General features: G+C 41.1%; 1 protein-coding gene and 1 long non-coding RNA gene across 2 annotated transcripts in view; one reads left to right on the top strand and one right to left on the bottom strand.

The window, feature by feature from the left end:
• LOC310750810 overlaps nucleotides 1-19,903 on the top strand; it is a 226,068-nt gene that overhangs the window by 41,805 nt on the left and 164,360 nt on the right. The window lies entirely within an intron of this gene.
• LOC310749904 (carboxypeptidase inhibitor SmCI-like) lies at nucleotides 1,230-16,132 on the bottom strand. The gene is made up of 7 exons (XM_083587225.1): nucleotides 15,751-16,132; nucleotides 13,132-13,311; nucleotides 9,725-9,775; nucleotides 5,448-5,624; nucleotides 3,936-3,974; nucleotides 3,124-3,303; nucleotides 1,230-1,425 (listed from the first exon to the last, which is right to left on the bottom strand). Exons 1-7 carry the CDS (start codon nucleotides 15,839-15,841, stop codon nucleotides 1,421-1,423), a joined length of 723 nt encoding a protein of 240 aa, XP_083443351.1. The 5' UTR covers nucleotides 15,842-16,132; the 3' UTR covers nucleotides 1,230-1,420.

Below are 19,903 nucleotides of genomic sequence, written 5' to 3'. Positions count from 1 at the left end.
ATTTCCCCATCACAAGTCTGTATCTGGGTGAACTTGTTGAATTAATACAGCCTACCCCAGCCTAGCACACATTTTGAAGTGCAGCTTCCATCTCCCCTGACCAGTGGGAGTTGTAGTCCAACAACATTTGTAGGTCAGCAGTTATAAGAAAGGGCACTTAACTTTTGCTTGGCACCTTCCCTGTCTGTGTTTGAGGGATGTTTTGTTTTTCTGGTTTTTTGTTTTGTTTTCTTTGCCCTGCTGCCCTAATATATTTTTTTGTTCAAGCGCTTTTGTTTCAGTTTATACACAATGCAAGACGCAACATAACAGAGGTGTATAAAATTATGCTTGACACAGAGAAGAAGATGGACTGAGAAAAGTTTTCTCCCTTTCTCATAACACTGTAACAGCAGAAGTTGTGGGCATCCAACAAAGCCTCTTTACTGCAGTGGCTAGAAATTCAGCTTTAATTTATTGCTTAGAAAAACTGTCACGGTCTGGGTCACCAGCATTTTGAATGCGTTATAAACATGTAACACCAGATGGCACTGGAGAGCAAAAAAAAATTCTTTGTGATTTTCCATAGCGGTTTTTTGTTATAACCATATAAATTCTGACTTATTTATAGCGGGTTTTCCCCTGTGTGTAGATCTACCCTGTGATTTTGGGTTAGGCATAGAATATCTATCTATCTATCTATCTATCTATTAGCAAATGACTGATGTTAATGTTTAGAAGAAGAAACTCATACTTTTAAAAACGATATTCCATGTATATGGCATAGGAGGCACCTTCGTCAAAGATGCAATCCATCCTATGAAAGCGTGAAAGGAGGCTTGCTTCTTCTAAGATGATGCCTGCTGATAGCTAGCATTTCATGCTGCCAAAGTCTCCTTTTTTAATTAATGTTAATTAATCATTCATTTTTATTCAGTTTAAAAAGTCTAATCATTGAAAGGATGAAACCCACCTACTTTTTAGAAGGCTAATTTGTTGGCGTGGTTTCTGCCAACGCCCTTAAACTGGTACCAGGGTAGATTCTGAAAGCTCTGGAGACTGAATATTCAGAACTGGAGAAAAGGCCCTTTCTGCTTGGGAGTTGCTGTCCTACTTTAAAAGGCTCTCCCTCATTCTCCCCACTTTTGCCCCAGGGGTGCATGGACTTTCTAGAATGAAGACATCAATAATAATAGTAGTAACAGTAGTGGTAGTACTAATAATGCCCAACAAATAGAGTCCACAGGATCTGGAAGAACAGGTGAATTTATTGGCAAGCAAGAAAGACATTCCAGCAGACTGATGCAGCAGGATAAATGGCATCCATCTTTAGAAGAAGCTGTGGGGGAAAAGGCTTCCTGGTTTCCTCTGGTGCCTTTATTCCGCAGGAGCAAATGATATGTTAATGGGTCTGAATACAATTCTGCACAAGGATTCAATGTTAACCTAAAGGAAGAAGCAAGATGTAGGGACAATCAAATTTAAAGGTGAGAGATGCCACTACAAGGAAATGTTTCTTTGAGGGCTTTAGGCAGGAAGCTCATGATCCAAGTTTATAAAATAATGTAAAGTGTGGTGAAACTAGGCAGAGAGAATGGTTTCTTGCTTTCACAAAACTAGAAAAACCACTGGGGCTGAATGGTGGGAGATTCAGGAACAGACAAGAGGAAGGACCTCTTTATACAGTTAATCTATGGAATTCACTACCCCAGGGGCTGATGATGGCCACCAGCTTATAGAACAATCCAAACTATAGAGATCTGCCTTGTTTATCAGCTTCGTTGTTGTTGTTTAGTCGTGTTTGACTCTTCGTGCCTATGGCGTGCTCTGGTTTATCAGCTACATTGGCCTAAAAACTATTGCATTGAAACTCATCCAGCTGCGACTGGTAGAAAGTCCCCATACCTGGTGGAGGACAGAAGCTCACATCCACTGTATCTACAACAACATCACTGATATAACCCAAACCACACACACTGTCCATGTTCTATGCAGGAAGCTTCTGCCCAGCTTGGAGAGGAAGGCACAGTGCTCTGACAGGTCCAAGGGCCCTCTTGCCACTGTCCCAAAGCCTGCCCAGCTTTGGGAAGGAGGCAGAAGGGCTCCAGCTTCCTGTCAGCAGCCTGGCACCTCCTTCCCAAAGCCCAGGAAGCTTCTTCTCAGCTTCCGGAGGTACGAGGTTCACACATGCGATGTTGCAACATCACGCACGGAATGTCACGCTCCCCATCGCCTTTGCAATCTGGAGCCTCTGGCCCTAACTGTTACCCTATAAAACATTTCACCTCATGCCACTGTTTTCCACCTTTTAATTCTGCAGAAGCTGTGGGTTCCTTCGCCATACAAGCCAAAGGATAACAGTGTTTATCTAGACTTCAGGTGAAAAGGTAGTTTGCAGCAAAGATACCACCTCTCCAGTAACCGTCTGCCATTTTGGGGGGTGCAAGGTATTGGGGGTGCAAGGTATTAAAGAAGGCTGATCGCTGAAGAATTGATGCTTTTGAATTATGGTGCTGGAGGAGGCTCTTGAGAGTCCCATGGACTGCAAGAAGATCAAACCTATCCATTCTGAAGGAAATCAGCCCTGAGTGCTCACTGGAAGGACAGATCGTGAAGCTGAGGCTCCAATACTTTGGCCACCTCATGAGAAGAGAAGACTCCCTGGAAAAGACCCTGATGTTGGGAAAGATGGAGGGCACAAGGAGAAGGGGACGACAGAGGACGAGATGGTTGGACAGTGTTCTCGAAGCTACAAACATGAGTCTGACCAAACTGCGGGAGGCAGTGGAAGACAGGAGTGCCTGGCGTGCTCTGATCCATCGGGTCATGAAGAGTCGGACACGACTAAACAACAACAACAAGGTATTGTTTGTTTGTTTGTTTGTTTGTTTGTTTGTTTGTTTGTTTGTTTTAAAAAGGCTCTCCACATTCCATTCTCCACTTCTGTCTTCTCCAGCATCAGAGTCCACCTGCTTCTACCTCAACCCATAACTCAAAGACTATCACCAGCAACAAGGCTTCCCCCTCTCCCATGAAGTAAGTATATTTATTGTACTACTGCAGTTGGAACAAGATCACTGCATAAAGCATGTCAAGAGGTTCCTTAGGTTCTCTGGAAAAGTTGTAAAAATTCTGTATGCTTACCAGGGCCTCCACACTCCCGACGGCATTCTGCTTCATTCATAAAGTTATTTCTATTGCCATTGCAGCCACCAAATTGGAAAGGTATACACTTCTTGGTTTTGGCATCATAGTAAAAGCGAGGAAAGTTTTCATGGCATGGCCCTGTGTCTAATGGCTGTTGGCATGTGGGAAGCAGAGAGTCTGGAATTTCAGAAGGGAGAGAAGGACAAAGACACCTATTATTTCATTGTTTGAACAACAAAGGAAAACCAAGTCTGAAGGGGTCATGTTTGTGATCGCCACTCTTAAGATGATCTCAGTGACAATAATGACACCTCTGCCTTGAGATCCAGCAGTCATACTGATGGAGGGGTAAAATCATATACCAAAGGAGGCTGGCTGAAACTAGCTAGGTGCGACTATGATTTATGTAGTTCCATATGGCAGATTTAGCATGGTACCACGTATACTGCCATTGGATGGACAGTTGAGTAGAGGAGCACAGCTGAGGCTGGAATGCTACTCTCCTCTTCTGTCATCCCTACAAGAATTGCTCGAACTCCTGATTTCTGCTAGGCTGCGGTAGCTCCTGCTTAGCCCAGTGGGTCTAATGGTGGTAGACTTGGTGCTTATGGGCAGATGCTACTGCGTCTTGTGAGGACACAGGCCTTACTATCCTGGGAACAAGGTGGAAAGTCCCAAGTGATTGAGAAACATTAGAAAAGGACTTGAAAAAGGAGACTGCAATACTGAAAAAAGCCAGCACAAGGTACAGTGCATATGAGGGTCAGAAGTGAAATGCCATGAGGCTCTTACTTAGACTCAATCCTTACCTGGATTCACTTCAGGGTTTCTAGAATCGTGAGGTATTCCTGTTATAAGGAGAAGGAGCACAATGTTACTATATGGCAGGGGTGAGAAACCTTTTTCTACCTGAAAGTTTCAACCCCTCATGGCAACCTTACATGGCCTGCGTGCTAGTGGTGGTAGGTTAGGACCAGGAGCTGCTTTTCTTTTTAATTGATTTTTTAGCATATCAGTTCCAACAATCATTTAATATAGCTTCTTATCTTATACAATATTTTAGACTTCCGCCAACAACCTCTGAAGACTTCCCGTTCTTTATCACTTGTTCCGCATTTCTTAAATTCTCTATTACTTTTAATTGTCCTTAACTAATAATTCTTTTCAAAGTCTTTCTTGCAATATTTCACAAAATCCTCCTTGCAGAACTTCTTGCAGTCATACTAGAGTAATCTGTTTATTACAATTGCTTTTCAAATAGTTCAAATATTTACTCCAGTCCTCTAAGAATCTCTGATCCTGCAGGTTTCGAATCCTTCTTGTTAATTTATCTAATTCTGCATAGTCCATTAATTTCATTTGCCATTCTTTTGTCGGAGCTGTTCTTAGCTGCCCAATGCTTATTCAAGAACAGAATGGTCACTTGCAGCTAAGGACTTACTGGAGCCCAAGGGCTGCCTTGTCTTTTTGCACGAATCAGCCTATAAATTAACATCTTTCCTTCTCCATACGCCATCAGAGATTAGGTGGAAGGCAATCAGATTGGATACAGTAATGCTCCCACCCAACTATGGCATGCTGTCCCAAGGAATACTCGCCTGGCACCATGCCTGATGTTCTCCTCTTTAAAAGTGTTCCTTATTCAGAGGTTGTGTTAACTCATGTAATCCTAATAGGAGAGGGTTGTAAACACCAGAAACCTACCAACCATGCAGGACATTTTCTGGACTCTTTCCACCACCACCACCCCTTTGACAGCTGTGTACATTTCCGACTCTAGCATCAAAGGCTGAATTTCTTTTGACTTTTTAAAAAGCAGCAGCAGGAGAACCCCTTCCCCAGCAATATTCCTACACTCTCATTACCCCTCTCATGTTTAAAGGGGAATGTTATGTACTAAGCTTGGATCCTAGAACAATAGGCAAGTAGGATCCTAGAATGCAACAAGTGATTGGCTTGCAGGAAAAGACCAATCAGGCTCCAGGAGGAAGTTAATCAGCCTATTAGGATTGTAGAATGTAACAACTGATTGGCCTGCAGGAAAAGACCAATCAGGCTCCAGGAGGGAAGCAGACTCAGCCAATCAGACGGGACTCATTGTGTAAATAATGTATATAAAAGCCTGAGATTTGGGGGGCAATTCAATCACTGTTTTGCAAGCTGCAATAAAGAGCATGAAATCACTACAGGACTCCTAGTATATTTCAGGCAAGATTTCAGGTACTGGAGCTAAAATACCCTTAATGAGTGGATAATGTTAAAAGAAAGGTGCAAGTTGTTTTGGTTGCCTGAAATTACCATAAAAACTTATTTCTACTTACCCAATGGTTCGCACATCTGAGAACACTCCCAGTAAGACTCAAAATTGTTCTCATTGCCTCCGCAGCCACGATAAACAAATGGCATACATCTCTTGTTCCTGACATCATAATAATAACGCTTAATTTTCTCTCTGCACCATCCTACACGTTTCCTCTTTTTGCATTTCTGAGGTGGGTCTGGAGGGGGAAAGGAGGGGTGGAAAGCTCATATAATCTCTTATTCTTCAACATATTGTTTAAAATGTTGGGTGCCACCCCCGCTTTCTGCAAGACTCCGGGGGCTTACAGGGTCTGTGTTCCTTTGTAGAATTGAGACACGACAGAGACTGTTGTGGCTTTAAGAAATATGGTTTATTCAACTCTTTACACCTACAGTCTGCATGGAGGGAGTTACAGCATGGTCATTTCAAGAGGGGCTTGTCCCCCCAGCAGTGCAGCCAGCCTTCAGCCAGCCTGCCCAAGATGGATCCCAGTCTCTCTTCTCCCTTCTTCTCTTTTTTTTTTTAAATGATATTTATTGGAATTTTCAAAATGTTACAAAATAAAATAGAGACAAAGAAAAATGCAAAATAAAAATAATTAACAAATTAAAAAAGAAAAAAGACAAACCCCTCCCACCATATAGATACAGATTCAAACAAAAGAAAAAAGAAAAAAATACAAAAATACATCACAAACAATTAAAAACATTTAAAAACAAATTCATTATTTCCAAATCCTCAACTGTCATTACCTTCTTTCTTAGACCTCCTCCTCCTCCCTTTCTTTGTATCCTAGTTGTTAATTATCCCAGCAAATCCTTTCCATATTTCATAATATTCTGTCATTACATTACCCTAAACTGTTTTAGTCTTATCTTTCTATAATAAGATAAATCTTAAAGCTTAAAACTTAAATCTTGTCCTTACCAGCTTCTCATAACCATAACATTCTTTCATAATTCTTTAAACATTTTTGCTAAAGCCAAGTAATTTCATTCCAACATTTTTCTAATGTTCATCAATTTTATAAAACAGTTCTAATGTTAGAGAAAAGAAATACAAACAAATCCAATCTTCATCCAACGTCCCTTCCTCCTGGTTCCGGGTTTTGTCAGTCCTTATTATCACATCGATCTAGCTCATTAACCTGGCAAGCTTGTATCCGAGGACCTCAAGTCTCTTCCATGTCCCTTCCGCAGCTCTTCTTCATATTTGTAGCTGTATTTTCCCTTGTCTCCTACTCGTGATAGCTCCAGCTTGACAATATTTTTAGCCCTTCTCGACAGATCAGCCCTTTATCCATATTCAACACTAAATTCCATATGGTATTTAACAGCATGTTTCAAAAACCCTCCAAGATTAAGAGCCCCCACAATCCCAAACATCTCACGGCCCATTGCCATATTTGAAAAGTCCAGACATCTCAGCATAGGGGGGGTCAATCCAGCCCCCCATTTCCAAGCCAAACCAAACTTTTTCTTTCCAAATCTGGCTTTTTCCAAATTTATTTGTCAAGTCCGAAAACTCATATTCCTGTTGGGCCTGTTCTGTCAAAACACACTCCTGATTTAATTCCTGAGTGGGCGCCACATATTTTCCCACTGCCTGTTCAAAGTTTCCCACTGCCTGTTCCAAATTTCTAGTCGGGGTCGCCATCCAATTCACCTTTTCATGTAATTGTTCCAGTAGGGCATTTGTTTTATAAATGACACACAACAAGGTTTCTGAATACATTGTCCTGCAAGGTCAAATGCCTGTTCCCACGATTGTAATCTATAACAGCTGCCGGCTCCCTGGAGTTGGTTACAGTTTCACAGTCTCCCTCTAGGGGGAAAACTTCTATTTGTTCTTGCAACAGAGTTTATGATACTTTGTCAATATTTATTCCTTTCAAATGTGAAGAGGAACAATGGAATCACTATGTTTCTCTTCTTTTCGCTATCTGTCAAAAACACTTATTTCTGGTCAATGAACTTCAAACGTCGGTCCTGACACCCCCGCTCCAGTATCAGGACGGAGGAAAGTTACTTTAAACTCACTTTAAACAGTCTAAAAATAATCCTCCCCCTTCTCCTGCTGTCAAAGGGGGGTTCCACAATTATAGATGATGGAATCCAGTCCTTTAAAGACAATTTTCTTAGCTCTAGTTTATGTTGTCTTTGCTTTATTCTGTTTACAAAAGAACGGAAGGCTGACATCCTGTTTAGACCTTCCCGTATAAGTATTTAAGATCCAATTCTTTTCTGCTCGCTGGTCCTTATTTGATGTCCAATTGTTCAAAATCTAAGTACTCACGGGTGCTTGTTTTAAAGTCCAAATTGTCCCAGGAAAGAGGCAGCGCTCTCCGGCAATGGCTATGTGGCTTCACTCCACAGAAATAGCCGTTGACTCTCAGCACCGCGCCACTTCCCCCTCTTCACTTCGGAGCCCGTTAGTGGGTTCCTTAGCGAGTTGGGGGGCGCTAAAGGTGCCCGCCGAGTCCCATGGTCACAGGCTTCATCCGCCTGTGATTTTTGAAAGGGTCCCCGCTTCGCCGTAGCGGAGAAGACCCGTTTCCCGCGGAGCTATTCCCTCCAGTTCAGAGGGAGTCCGCCATTGCCGGTGGCGCCACCCCGGAAGTCTCTCTTCTCCCTTCTTCTCAGAATACCCTGCTAAAAACTCTCTCTTCCTGTCACCTCACACTGAAGCACCACTCCCATGTAAAGACACGTTAATTATTTCTTTTAATTGGGGGGGGGCATGTTGTGGGCCAAGCCACTGCAAGCACCTTGTCCAGATCCTAAGGCCTCATCAACTAATACAAATCCCGTATTATCAGGTAAGTTGTGTCAGACACCTTACCTGCTCCATAATAATGGTAGCATAGCAAATGAGACTGAAATAATAATAATAATAATAATAATTATTATTATTATTATTATTATTATTATTATTATTATTCCCTACTGCCCTTTATCTGAGAATCACAGGGCAGTTTACAATATAAAAACACAAAAATATGTACCATAGTAACAGACAAAAGCAATACCACCACATAGTTTAAAAGGCTATAGATTTTTTTAATTAGGCAAAGGCCTGGAAGAAGAGGGATGTTTCTATCCAAAAAGCACCTGGCAAACTTGTCATTGAAAGCCTTTGATGGTTCCAACATTCTGTTCCCATCATCAAATGTCAACAGTTTCCTCACCACATGAAAAAGATCCACTGGCCAGCTGCATGAGGATGCAATGAGGGAGCAAAGTAAACATGATTTGTTTCCTTCATCACAATGCAGTAGGCACAACTATGCACTCTTGTTTCCTGCAACTTCACTTCTTGCAATGAGGGAACCACCAGAAGGTCCTTGGCACTGGACCTCAGTGTCTGGGCTGAACAATGGGGGTGGAGACGCTCCCTCAGGTGTACAGGGTCCAAGGCAGTTTAGGGCTTTAAAGGTCAGCACCAACACTTTGAATTGTGCTCGGAAACATAGCGAGAGCCAATGTAGGTCTTTCAGGACTGGTGTTATATAGTCCTGGAGGCCGCTCCCAGTCACCAGTCTAGTTGCCTCATTCTGGATTACTTGTAGTTTCCAAGTCACTTTCAAAGGTTGCCCCACAAAGAGTGCATTGCAGTAGTCTAAGTGGGGGATAACCAGAGCATGTACCACTCCAGTGACACAGTGCGCACGCAGGTAGGGTCTCAGCCAGCATACCAGATGGAGCTGGCAGACAGTCGCCTTGGATGCAGAATTCACCTGTGCCTCCATGGACAGCTGTGAGTCTAAAATGACTCCCAGGCTGCACACCTGGTCCTTCAGGGGCACAGTTACCCCATTCAGGACCAAGGAGTTCCCTACACACGCACACCCTCTACCCCGTTCCAAACAGTACAGATTTGGAGAATAGGATATTATTTAAACTTAACAAAAAAAAAGATTATCTGCAATCATTATTCTAACTGTGTTGGGCACTTTTTAAAGTGGGGGTCAGTGTGCAACCTTCCCAATGCAGTGAAGGCCAACCTAACTTGACTATGAACTAGAAGCAGTGTTCAGCTTAGTTCCCTTTTGTTGAGCCACACAACTTCCAGTGTTGAACACCAAGATCCTTGCTGTGTGAACCAAGGCCAACCCCCCAAGCCTCACAGAACTGAGTGGCAAGCTGAGGGGGTCCCTGCCCATTATCTTGGTGCTTAAGTTATAGCACAGGCCTGCCTGTTGCGACTGTCTTACCTCTCATATTTGCAGGCATTCTCCCTGCACTAATCATGCACCTCACTGAGGAACACAGAGCAGACAAGAATAGGAACTCTTACCTTGTCTCCACTTCATATCAATTCCCATACTTGACCAGGATACAAGGAGTTCTACAAAAAGGACAAGGGGAAGATTGTTACAGTATGGTATGTTTGATGTGAATGAGTGTCCAGTACTGTCAAAACCACTTTTATATTAGAGTTCTATAGGAAAACAAAAGGGGGTATTTCAGCAACTTAGCAATTAGCTAGACACTCAGGAGCCCTTCTTAATCTAAGTTACCATTCTTTTCTTGAATAAACTTCAGGCTATTTTAACTGAGCCTTATTGGAGCCTTAGAAGAAATCAGCCTCATCTTGACATAGCCAAAAAATAAAGTAAAGAATCTTTTTTATGTATGCTACAACGGCAGCAAGAATACTCATAGCAAAGCACTGGAAGACTCAAGATTTACCCACTCTGGAAGAATGGCAGATGAAGTTGATTGACTGTATGGGATTAGCAGAAATGACCGGCAGAATCCGCGACCAGGGAGAAAAGTCAGCAGAAGAAGATTGGAAGAAATTTAAGGAATACCTACAGAAATATTATAAAACTAATGAACTTTGAAAAGATGTTGGTTTGAACTTTGGTGGTTTCCAGCTGTTATGATAAAGATAATGGGGATTATAATTGTTTTTGTTACTAAATTTAAAAAAAGTTGAGTGGAAAATAAGGTGATATTTTAAAAGGAATGTTAAGAGATTAGGATTTGCTGAACTAACAAATTGAACTAGAGAACAAGAAGGGGAGGTATGAGGAAGTCAAAGAAATATGTGATTGAAAATTGTTACTGATATTGAATTGTTTTTAATTTTTTTCTTTTTCTTTTTCGTTTTGTCTTTATTTAAAATTGGAAAACTTAATAAATATTCATTTAAAAAAAAATAATAATAAAGTAAGGCTTTCCAGTAGGTTACCGATCAAAGGATTGGTGTAATATGCTCAAACTGTTTCGTCCTGGTTAGCAACCTTGTAACAACACACACGACATAACAGGCTGTAAGTAACAATATAACTTCTATTTCAAAAAACAATTCAACATATCATATCACAATATGCAAGTCCATAGGCAATTTACCCTATGAGTGGAACACATACTGAGAGATTAAAGTCCAGTTTATTTAAATTATTAAATTAAATAAAATCTACCATTTCTATCAAAAAATGAACTGGGGGAGAAGTATGGTTGTGATCAATCAATAGTTCCTGAATCTGTGACTTAACAACATCTAAAGGAACATTGGTATATAGGGAAGAGACAGCCCACGTAGCCACAATACTATGTTGGGTAACAGTCATGTTCTCAATAAGGGTTATAATGTGTTTAGTATCCTGAATATAAGACGAAGTTTCTTTAGTAAAGGGATGTAAAAAAGAATCAATAAAATGTGAACAATTTTCCAAAAGGAAACCTGAAACTAAGACGATAGGTCTTCCAGGCGGTGGTAACCTATTTATACGTATTTTTGGAAAGGTGTAAAGTATTGGTATTCTGGTATGTTCAGGACATACAAATTCTGCCAGCGGTATGTCTACGTAGCCCAAAGATACAGCTTCATTTAAAATTGTCTGAAGTTTGTTCTTCACCAATATGGTGGGATCACCAGATAAGGGCGAGTAGAAATTAGAATTATTCAGTTGTTTCTCTGCTTCTTTAATGTAATCAATCTTGTTCATTAAGACAATAGCTCCACCCTTATCTGCTGGTGTTATAATTATATTCTTGTCTGCAGCGAGTTTGCTCAGGATCACTGCGTCCTCCTTGCTTAGATTATATTGCATGTGTCCCTTCTTCTTTTCTTTACTATTTAAATCACGATGTACCAAATGTTGAAATGTTCTAATTAGGTGATTGTGGGAGACTGGGGTGAAGGTAGATTTGCACTGAACTTGAAACGTTCAGGTATCCATGGTCTGTTACCAAAAAAATCCCTTAATTTAATCTGCCGAATCAACTTAAATCAATCAATCCTTGTTTGGAAAGCAGAGTACTTGGGTGTAGATACAGAACCTAAACCTATACTTCATCTGGAGTAAGTTTTCTTTGGGATAAATTAACTACTAAAGAAGTACTATTGCTGTCTGTGCTTACTTCCTCTGGTATGGGTGCCTGATGCACTGATTGGAAAAAGAATGCTAAGTGAGACTGAGTCTGAGTCTAAGCTCCCTATCTTCATCTGTACCACTGCTACTGGATAAACTATCATAATCTGTAGGCATGGTAAAATGATGCTGCTTGTCGGACCTATTGGATAGTCTGTTGACTTGTCCAGATGGGCTAAGCCATAAATAAACCCTACCTGTAGCGTAATCTTTGAGATCTCTACTGATTTTCTTTTTCTTAAAATTAGATAATTCATTGGAGAAACTCTAGAATTCTCAAAAGCATCGAAACGCGGAGCACTACAAGATTGATATAAGCATTCCACATCGTGGTTATTTGCTGATATAAGAACTGAATAGACTGTATCTCCTGATCAATCCACTGGACTTTAATCTCTCAGTATACAGTATGTTCCGCTCATATGATAAGTAGGTCTATGGAATTACATATGATATGCTGAATTGCTTTTTTGAAATAGAAGTTATACTGTTACATGCAGCCTGTTACGTCGTGTGTGTCATTACTAGTATTGTATTTACGTAACAAAAGGTTCCGCGGTGCTTTGTATCTGGTTAGCAACCTGGCTGCTGAATTCTGCACCAGCTGGAGTTTCTGAAGTGTCTTCAGAGGCAGTCTTGCGTATAACACATTGTAGTACTCTAACCTAGAGGCTACCAGAGCACTGATGACAGAAGTTAGGCTGTCCCTGTCCAAACAGGGGCACAGCTGGCCCACCGGCCAAACCTGACGGAAGGCATTTTGCACCACCAAGGTCACCTGAGCCTCAAGCGACAGAGAGAGAGTGTAATCAAGAGCAAGCAACCTCCCATCCATCTTGTCTAGGGAACTACTTAAGAATAGTGCCTCAGCCTTATCTGGATTTAATCTCAGTTTGTTGGCTCTCTTTGAGTCCATTACTGAGGGAAGACAATGATCCAGCAGATATAAAGGAGATGTAGAGCTGTGTGTCATCAGCATATTGCTGACAACATACTTCAAAACTCTGGATGACCCCACTCAGAGGTTTAATGTAGATGTTCAACAGTATGGGGGATGACATTGAACCCATGGGGCTGAAGAGCATTCTCTAAGCATCACCCTCTGGAAGCAACCATTCAGGTAGAACCGGAACAACTGTAAAGCAGCACCACTCTAACTCAGACAGCTGCTCCAGAAGCATAAAAACTCTAGCAGCAGAGAGCATAATCAGTATAAGAGATTCTCAAACAAGAAGATATTTGAAACAGATTTTCACTTCAAACATTTGGGAATTTAAAAGGCTTAGGAAAATAGAGGGGGGTGGGAAATATTTGCCCTTACCAAACCTTTCACACTCGTAAATGCAATCAAAGAGATTTGCAAAGTTATTTCTGTTGCCTCCGCAGCCACCGTAAATGAACGTCTTGCACATGCTGTCCTTAAAATCGTAGTAAAAATTTTCAAGATCTAATTTGCACCGTCCAGGTCTTGGAGGAAGTCTACATTTTCTAGGCATAGATTCTGGGGGGGGGGGGGGGGGAGATGGGAAGATATCATATATTGCATCTCATTTCATCTTTTGAAACACAGAAGAAAACAAAGTTGTTACATTTGTAAATCAAACATCTAATACTATCTCTGCCTAGTAGCTACAGATGGAACCTCCAGAATGGGACCCAATGATCATATCTGCCAAAGAGCCAACTGGAAGCCTAATTTTGCCCCATTGTAAATAGTCCAGTTGTGATCTCTCCCACAGTCAGTCCTTAAGATGACTATAACATACCAATGTGCTAAATCTGATGAAGTCTGTGGGTTCATGATGACTGTGAAGCTGCTACACAACCTTCCCTACCCCCCCCCCCCACTGGTCTCTCCTTCATTTCCAGCTGCTCTAATTTAAAAATTAGTTTTGCTTGGTGCATCATCAAGAACAAAAAATGTGGAGGTATTAGTGGAGGGATGAGGTAGGGGCTCCTACTCCCTCGCTCCTGTGGAATGGATGATGGGTTGTGGTGCTTCCAAAACTTGCAGTTAGTCCGTTCATAAGCTGAATGCCATACACTGATAATGTCCACATGTATAATGAGCCAACTTCATTTTGATCCAACCAAGTTTACTAGTACTGCAATTCAACCTGAGATTGATTTTGAGTTCATTTATATTCTACACCCCTGAGATGTCTGCAAGATGGAAGCCAGGAATTCTTAGGTAATGGCTCTAGTGAGAGGCTTTCCAAAGGTGATTTAATCAAACTCTCTTTATTTATGTAACTTCCTGAAATCTAAAAGTGTCTTTGAGAAGTTAGGAAGCGTGACGCCTGATGCATGCTTTCAAAATACAGCTAGAGACATCGCTGGAATTAGTGGTGTATGTGGTACATAACATTGTTTCATGAGCTGTATGGGAGAGAAATATAGCTGCTCCCATGGCATGATTTGTGTGGTTGTTGTTGTTGTTGTTGTTTTGTTGTTGTTGTTAGCATACAAACCCTGGAAATAACTTAATGTGAGCACATCACAGAGATGCTTCTGGCTCTGTTGTGAAAGGTGTGCAAAACGAACTGTGCCTCTAGGCCTCTAGATCTCTTACCTTGAAGAAAATTACAGAGAATAAAGAAGCAGCAGTTTTAAATCCCTTGGGCCACCTCATATTAACAAAAAGATACTTCAGAATCACACTTGAAACGGTCCAGTCTAAATTTTTAAGACAGATTCTAGCCATTCCACCATGCGTACCAAATGCGGCCCTACGGCTGGAGACTGGCCTCCTCTCCGTCGAAACCCGGACCTGGCTAAGAACATTCAACTATTGGCTTCGCTTAAACTTAAACCCATCTGGACTACTACCTCTAGTAGCACGAGATGCTCATAGAAGTCGGTGGTCCAAAGTAGTGCATCAAAAACTACTTACATGTGGCCTCCAAGCACAGCATCTCCTGAAAATGGGTCTCCCCAAGGCAAAAACCTTTATTGACCAGCGCATGAAGGATATCGAGCAGCAGAATAATCTGGCCTACATTAAGAAATTTAGTGCTTGGTACGCTTAACTGCCCCCCTCCCACTTTGATTTTCGGGCACCTTATTTGTCTACCTTAACCATTCCAAAACTCAGGCGGGCCTTTACACTGGCCAGACTAAATATGTTACCATCAGCTGTTCTTGAAGGGTAGATATCAAAAAATTTCATTCGAGAACCGGCTCTGCCCCTGTGGAGCTGGCTACGTGGAGACTGTGTCACACGTTCTCTTGTCCTGCTCCCTCTATAAAGATCTCAGGGACGAGACCATCATGCCGCTACTATCTGCCATCCCGGGCCGCTCTTGTGAAGCCAAGTTGTTCTCACTCCTAGCCGACCAGAGCAGCTCGACAACAGAGAAGGTTGCCAGGTTTGTCGAGAGAGCAATGAGACTGAGAGCTGCTGTCTGAATGACATCAGTGTCGTCACCTGGATTCCTCGCCTAGGATCTTATTATTATTATCATTACCTCTGCCAAGTTTTAAGTACTGAGATTGTTTTATGATAACTATTTCCGTAATGTATTTTTGTTTTTGTCTGTCCTTCGATGCAATGGCCTGTTGGCTATGCAAATAAAGTCTATTCTATTCTACTTCAGAATCTTTTAATAACAGGCAGGTAACTTGAATTTGAAGCACCTGAGTTTGCAGCACAGCAAGCAAATTGTGAGTGGTGATGGTATCACTAGTTAGGGTGCAAGTACTTCTGCAAGTCCCAAATGAATGTATCCAGTATAGGGAACACCCCAAGTGGAAGGGCCAGAGAGACAAGTATACAGGCAGGCTATACACATGCCAGAGAATTGTTGTCCCTATGACACCAGCACACTACTCTGTCCATGCCTCCATATCCCATCCATTCTGCAATGGATGCCTCACCTGCAGAGAGGCTGGGGGCCTGCAAACTAGCTGCCTACATGAGCCAGAACAATGGAAGGCTTACCTTTTGTATAGGCAAAGAAACCCTGCAACTTAGACCAAGGTGCAAATAATACCATGATGAGGAAAAGGAGTGCAGTGTCGCTGCACTGCATGGCGGCTGTTAGATGTGGACGCTCAGTGCCAAGAGGAACCTCTTTATATGGTGTTCAATAGAGAGAGGTGTTCATTTAGATGGCAATCAAAAACAATTTTTGGCAGGTAGGGACACTCTGAAGCGACTCTGCTAAGATCAAGGTAACTTCTTGTTCTTGAATAAGAACTGTTCTGAACTAGGAACATAGTGGAATAATCAAGTCAATCAGCATAACCTTGGCATGGCCAGAAATATTTCCGTCCCCATAAGATGGTGATTCAAGCCTACTTTGCTGCCTCCTCCTTCTCCAAGTATTTGTACAGCCTGGCACCTGATGACAAACAATAGGGGTTTGTTGGTTAATAGGCTGTTGTGACTTGTGGCTGTTAGAAGCTTCAGAGAGGCCCTGGTAAGAAAAAGCAGGTGAAACTATTAGAGGAATAACGGTAGGAAATAAAGCATATAAACTAAAAACATTCACAGATGACATTGTGATTATGGTAGAGGACCCAAAAAAGTCTATACCAAAGGTGTTGGAAAAGATCGAGGATTTTGGACAGGTATCAGGTTTTAAATTAAACAAGAACAAGACTAGGGTCTTGGTGGAAAATGTGACGGAGCAATATAAAAAGGAGTTACAGACAGATTACAGACTAAACTATTTACAAAAAAGTCAAATATTTGAGGGCATGGCTGACAGCTAAGAATATTAATATATTCAAAGATAACTATGAAATTACATGGTGATAAATAAAAAGGAATTTAGAAATCTGGGGAAGAATGAATTTATCGCTTTGAGGAAGAATACCAGTGATTAAAATGATTGTATTGCCAAGAATGTTATTTTTATTCCAATAGATCCCAGTGGTATACGGTACTGGATACTTTAAAGAATGGCAAAAATATATTAATAGATTTATCTGGTGGGGAAGAAACCAAGGATAAAATAGAAACTATTATCAGATGCTAAAGAGAGAGGGGGCTTCACCCTGCCAGAATTGAAATTATATTATGAGGCATCCTGCATTTGCTGGATCCAGGAATGGATAATATTGAAAAATAGAGATATTCTAGATTTAGAGGAGCATGATAATAGAATTGGGTGGCATGCATACTTATGGTATGAAAAAGCAAAAGTAGAAAAAGGATTTAAGGAAAAACATAATAAGGAAATCAATTTTTACGGTATGGGAGAAATAAAAAGACTTATTAGAACACAAAACACTGTGGTGGCTCTCCCCATTAGAAGCAATATCTTAACCGAAGTAGAAAACCAGGTAAAATTAAAAGACTTTGAAGAGATAAGAGAACTGGTAACGGACTGGTTAAAGTATCATCAATTAAATGATATCTTTAAGACCGATAAAAAGAAAGGTTTTAGTTATGAGTTATCAAGATTTCCAAAAGATGTTTTAGAAAATAGTATAAAATTATTGTAGAAAATGTATAATTTGCTCCTGGAATGGCATGCAAAAGACAAACAGGTCAAATCAGTGATGATAAATTGGGCAAAAGATTTGGGACATAATAAACAAATGGCAGACTGGGAGAGGCTATGGAAAACAGATTTAAAATTCACAGCATGTTGTTCACTGAAAGAAAATTACATGAAAATGATGTACCGGTGGTATTTGACTCCTGTTAATTTAGCAAAAATGTATATAACAAGTACAAATACTTGGTGGGAATGCAAGGAAAAAGAATGTACCTTTTGTCATATGTGGTGGACATGTAAAGTAACTAAAAATTTCTGGGAGATGATATATCATGAAAGGGAAAAAATGTTTAAAATAACTTTTGTTTTTTAAAAAAGCTTTTTTATTAGGAATTATAGGTACCAAGATACCAAAGGACCAGAAAAGATTGTTTATATATGCAACAACAGCCGCACAGATATTATTAGCCCAGAGATGGAAGAAAGAGACAACCCCGACCGGAGAGGAATGGCAAACCAAGTTGATGGACTATGCCAAAATGGGAAAACTAACTGGGAAGCTCAGAAATCAAGAAGACAAGAACTATCTAAAAGAATTGGAAAAGTTTATAAATTATCTACGAGACTATTGTAAACAGGTTGAAACATTAGCAGGAATTTTAACCACACTTGTAAAGTAATGGAAAGTATGGATAATATAGAAGGATAAAAAGTTGGGTAAGTATGCAGTTGTGAATATTATCATTACGACCTATGGAAGGGATGGGGGAAAGTCAGGAGATTCAGAGTAACCTTAATATTTGGATTTTGAATTTTGATGTTGTTGTATGTTTATACTTTTTAAAATCAAATTTAAAAGAATTATATATATAAAAAAGTTTCGAGGAAAGTGTCCTACCCATTTACCATGTGAGGACCGGAAGCGAAAAAGGATAGTTCATGCAGCTTTGCATTTTGACCAGCGAAATATAACATAGCTTTAGCCACCTGGAAATGATGGTCGCTGGAGGAATGCAGCTCTGCTACTGCTCTTGTGCTCTTGCTGTCTGTGCTTGCCTCCTCCTGATCTATAATCAACAGCAGTAAATTAGGGGAGCTTATGAGCCACAACAGAAGGTAGGGATTATTCTGCATTTATTTAATGATCCTAGAAACATGAAACAACTGGACGTAAGAGAGTTTCTCTTACAAAAGTAAGTGTATAGCTAGTCATATGTTGTGCATACTGTATATTGCTTTGCTACACATAAATTTTGTGGATTCATTTCTTCAGAGCCGTCTTTCCCATTGGGCTTACTGGCGTGTTGCGCCAGGGCGCTGGCCTCTCAGGGGCGCCCCAGCGAGTTGTTGGGATTTTTGACTACGTGCCATTCTGTGCAGCTTCACACAGAGTCAATTAAGAGTTGGCCGACAGCCAAGGATGACTGAGCAGAGAGGAGTAATCTGCGTGGAGATATGGGACCCTGGATACAACTTTGCCATTGGTTGAGGTCTCACACAGGCATGATGACTTATGACCTAACTGACTGCAGTGTGTGTTGGTCAGTGTGGAGTCTGAGAGTCGTTTGGAGTTTGTTAAGAGAGAGCTAGTTAAGATCCGTATCTGTTCATGTATATAGTAACTTGTAGAGTCTGCTGTAAATAATAAACACCTCTAAGTAACCAAGTTACTGGTAGCAGCGTTTTTTTTCCTGCTTCGTCCATCCTGCTTGCAACTGATTGCTTTCTGGAACTCTGCGTATGCTCTGCTAAGGTCTGGCTAAGGTCCTGCAACATGTCAACCTCTGCGGGCGGAGAGCAATCCCCGCAGAGGCTTGGGAAAAGGTTGACAACTCTGATAAATGGGGGGGCAGCACCGGAGGGATCTTTGCACCACGGCCCTGGATATGCTTAAGACGGCCCTGAATTTCTTATAGCTGTTGCACCACAGCTACTGTCGTGGGATTTCATTGTGGATGTCACTGTATCATATTTTATTCAGTTTCCCCCTGTGCTAGTTCTTATTGTGAGTTTGATTTTGTTGCCTCTGTGTTTCCACCCTGGAGCTTCCATATGAAAGGTGGACTGCTAATCTGTGCTTTTTTTCTGGGGGTACTCAAGGGCACGCAGTTCTGGCATGTTTTGTTTTGATTTTTAAAAGTGTGGCACTTACTGTCACAACTTCATGGCGAGTACCAGCACCATTTTTCTATACAGTGGTACCTCAGGTTACATACGCTTCAGGTTACAGATGCTTCAGGTTACAGACTCCGCTAACCCAGAAATAGTACCTCGGGTTAAGAACTTTGCTTCAGGATGAGAACGGAAATTGTGCTCCAGCGGCGCGGCAGCAGCAGGAGGCCCCATTAGCTAAAGTGGTGCTTCAGGTTAAGAACAGTTTCAAGTTAAGTACGGACCTCCGGAACGAATTAAGTACTTAACCTGAGGTACCACTGTATATGTATATAAAGCACTGCTGTTAATGCCTTTGAAATATCAATATATAACTAAATGACTTGTAAAAATACTGTTGAATAGAGAACAAGAGGCAATGCTTAATAAACCTGTTACCTGCATTGGCAGAGAACCATGCATTTGGGAAGAAGATATTAAGGATTTAAACAGAGAATGAATCAATGTAGACATAGCCTGATACTCAGGAATTAG

Source organism: Podarcis filfolensis (assembly GCF_964270895.1).
Source record: "Podarcis filfolensis genome assembly, chromosome: 15".
NCBI classification, from domain to species: Eukaryota; Metazoa; Chordata; class Lepidosauria; order Squamata; family Lacertidae; genus Podarcis; species Podarcis filfolensis.
The sequence above is the reverse complement of the archived record's forward strand: the minus strand, read 5'-3'. Positions and strand labels throughout refer to the sequence as shown.

Coding starts and splice junctions, on each gene's coding strand:
- LOC310749904 (XM_083587225.1), bottom strand. CDS start 15,841: ATGCAGTGCAGCGACACTGCACTCCTTTTCCTCATCATGGTATTATTT. Junction 3,975..5,447: donor TCAGATGTGCGAACCATTGG/GTAAGTAGAAAT, acceptor TCCTTATAACAG/GAATACCTCACGATTCTAGA. Junction 3,304..3,935: donor AAACCCTGAAGTGAATCCAG/GTAAGGATTGAG, acceptor CTGAAATTCCAG/ACTCTCTGCTTCCCACATGC.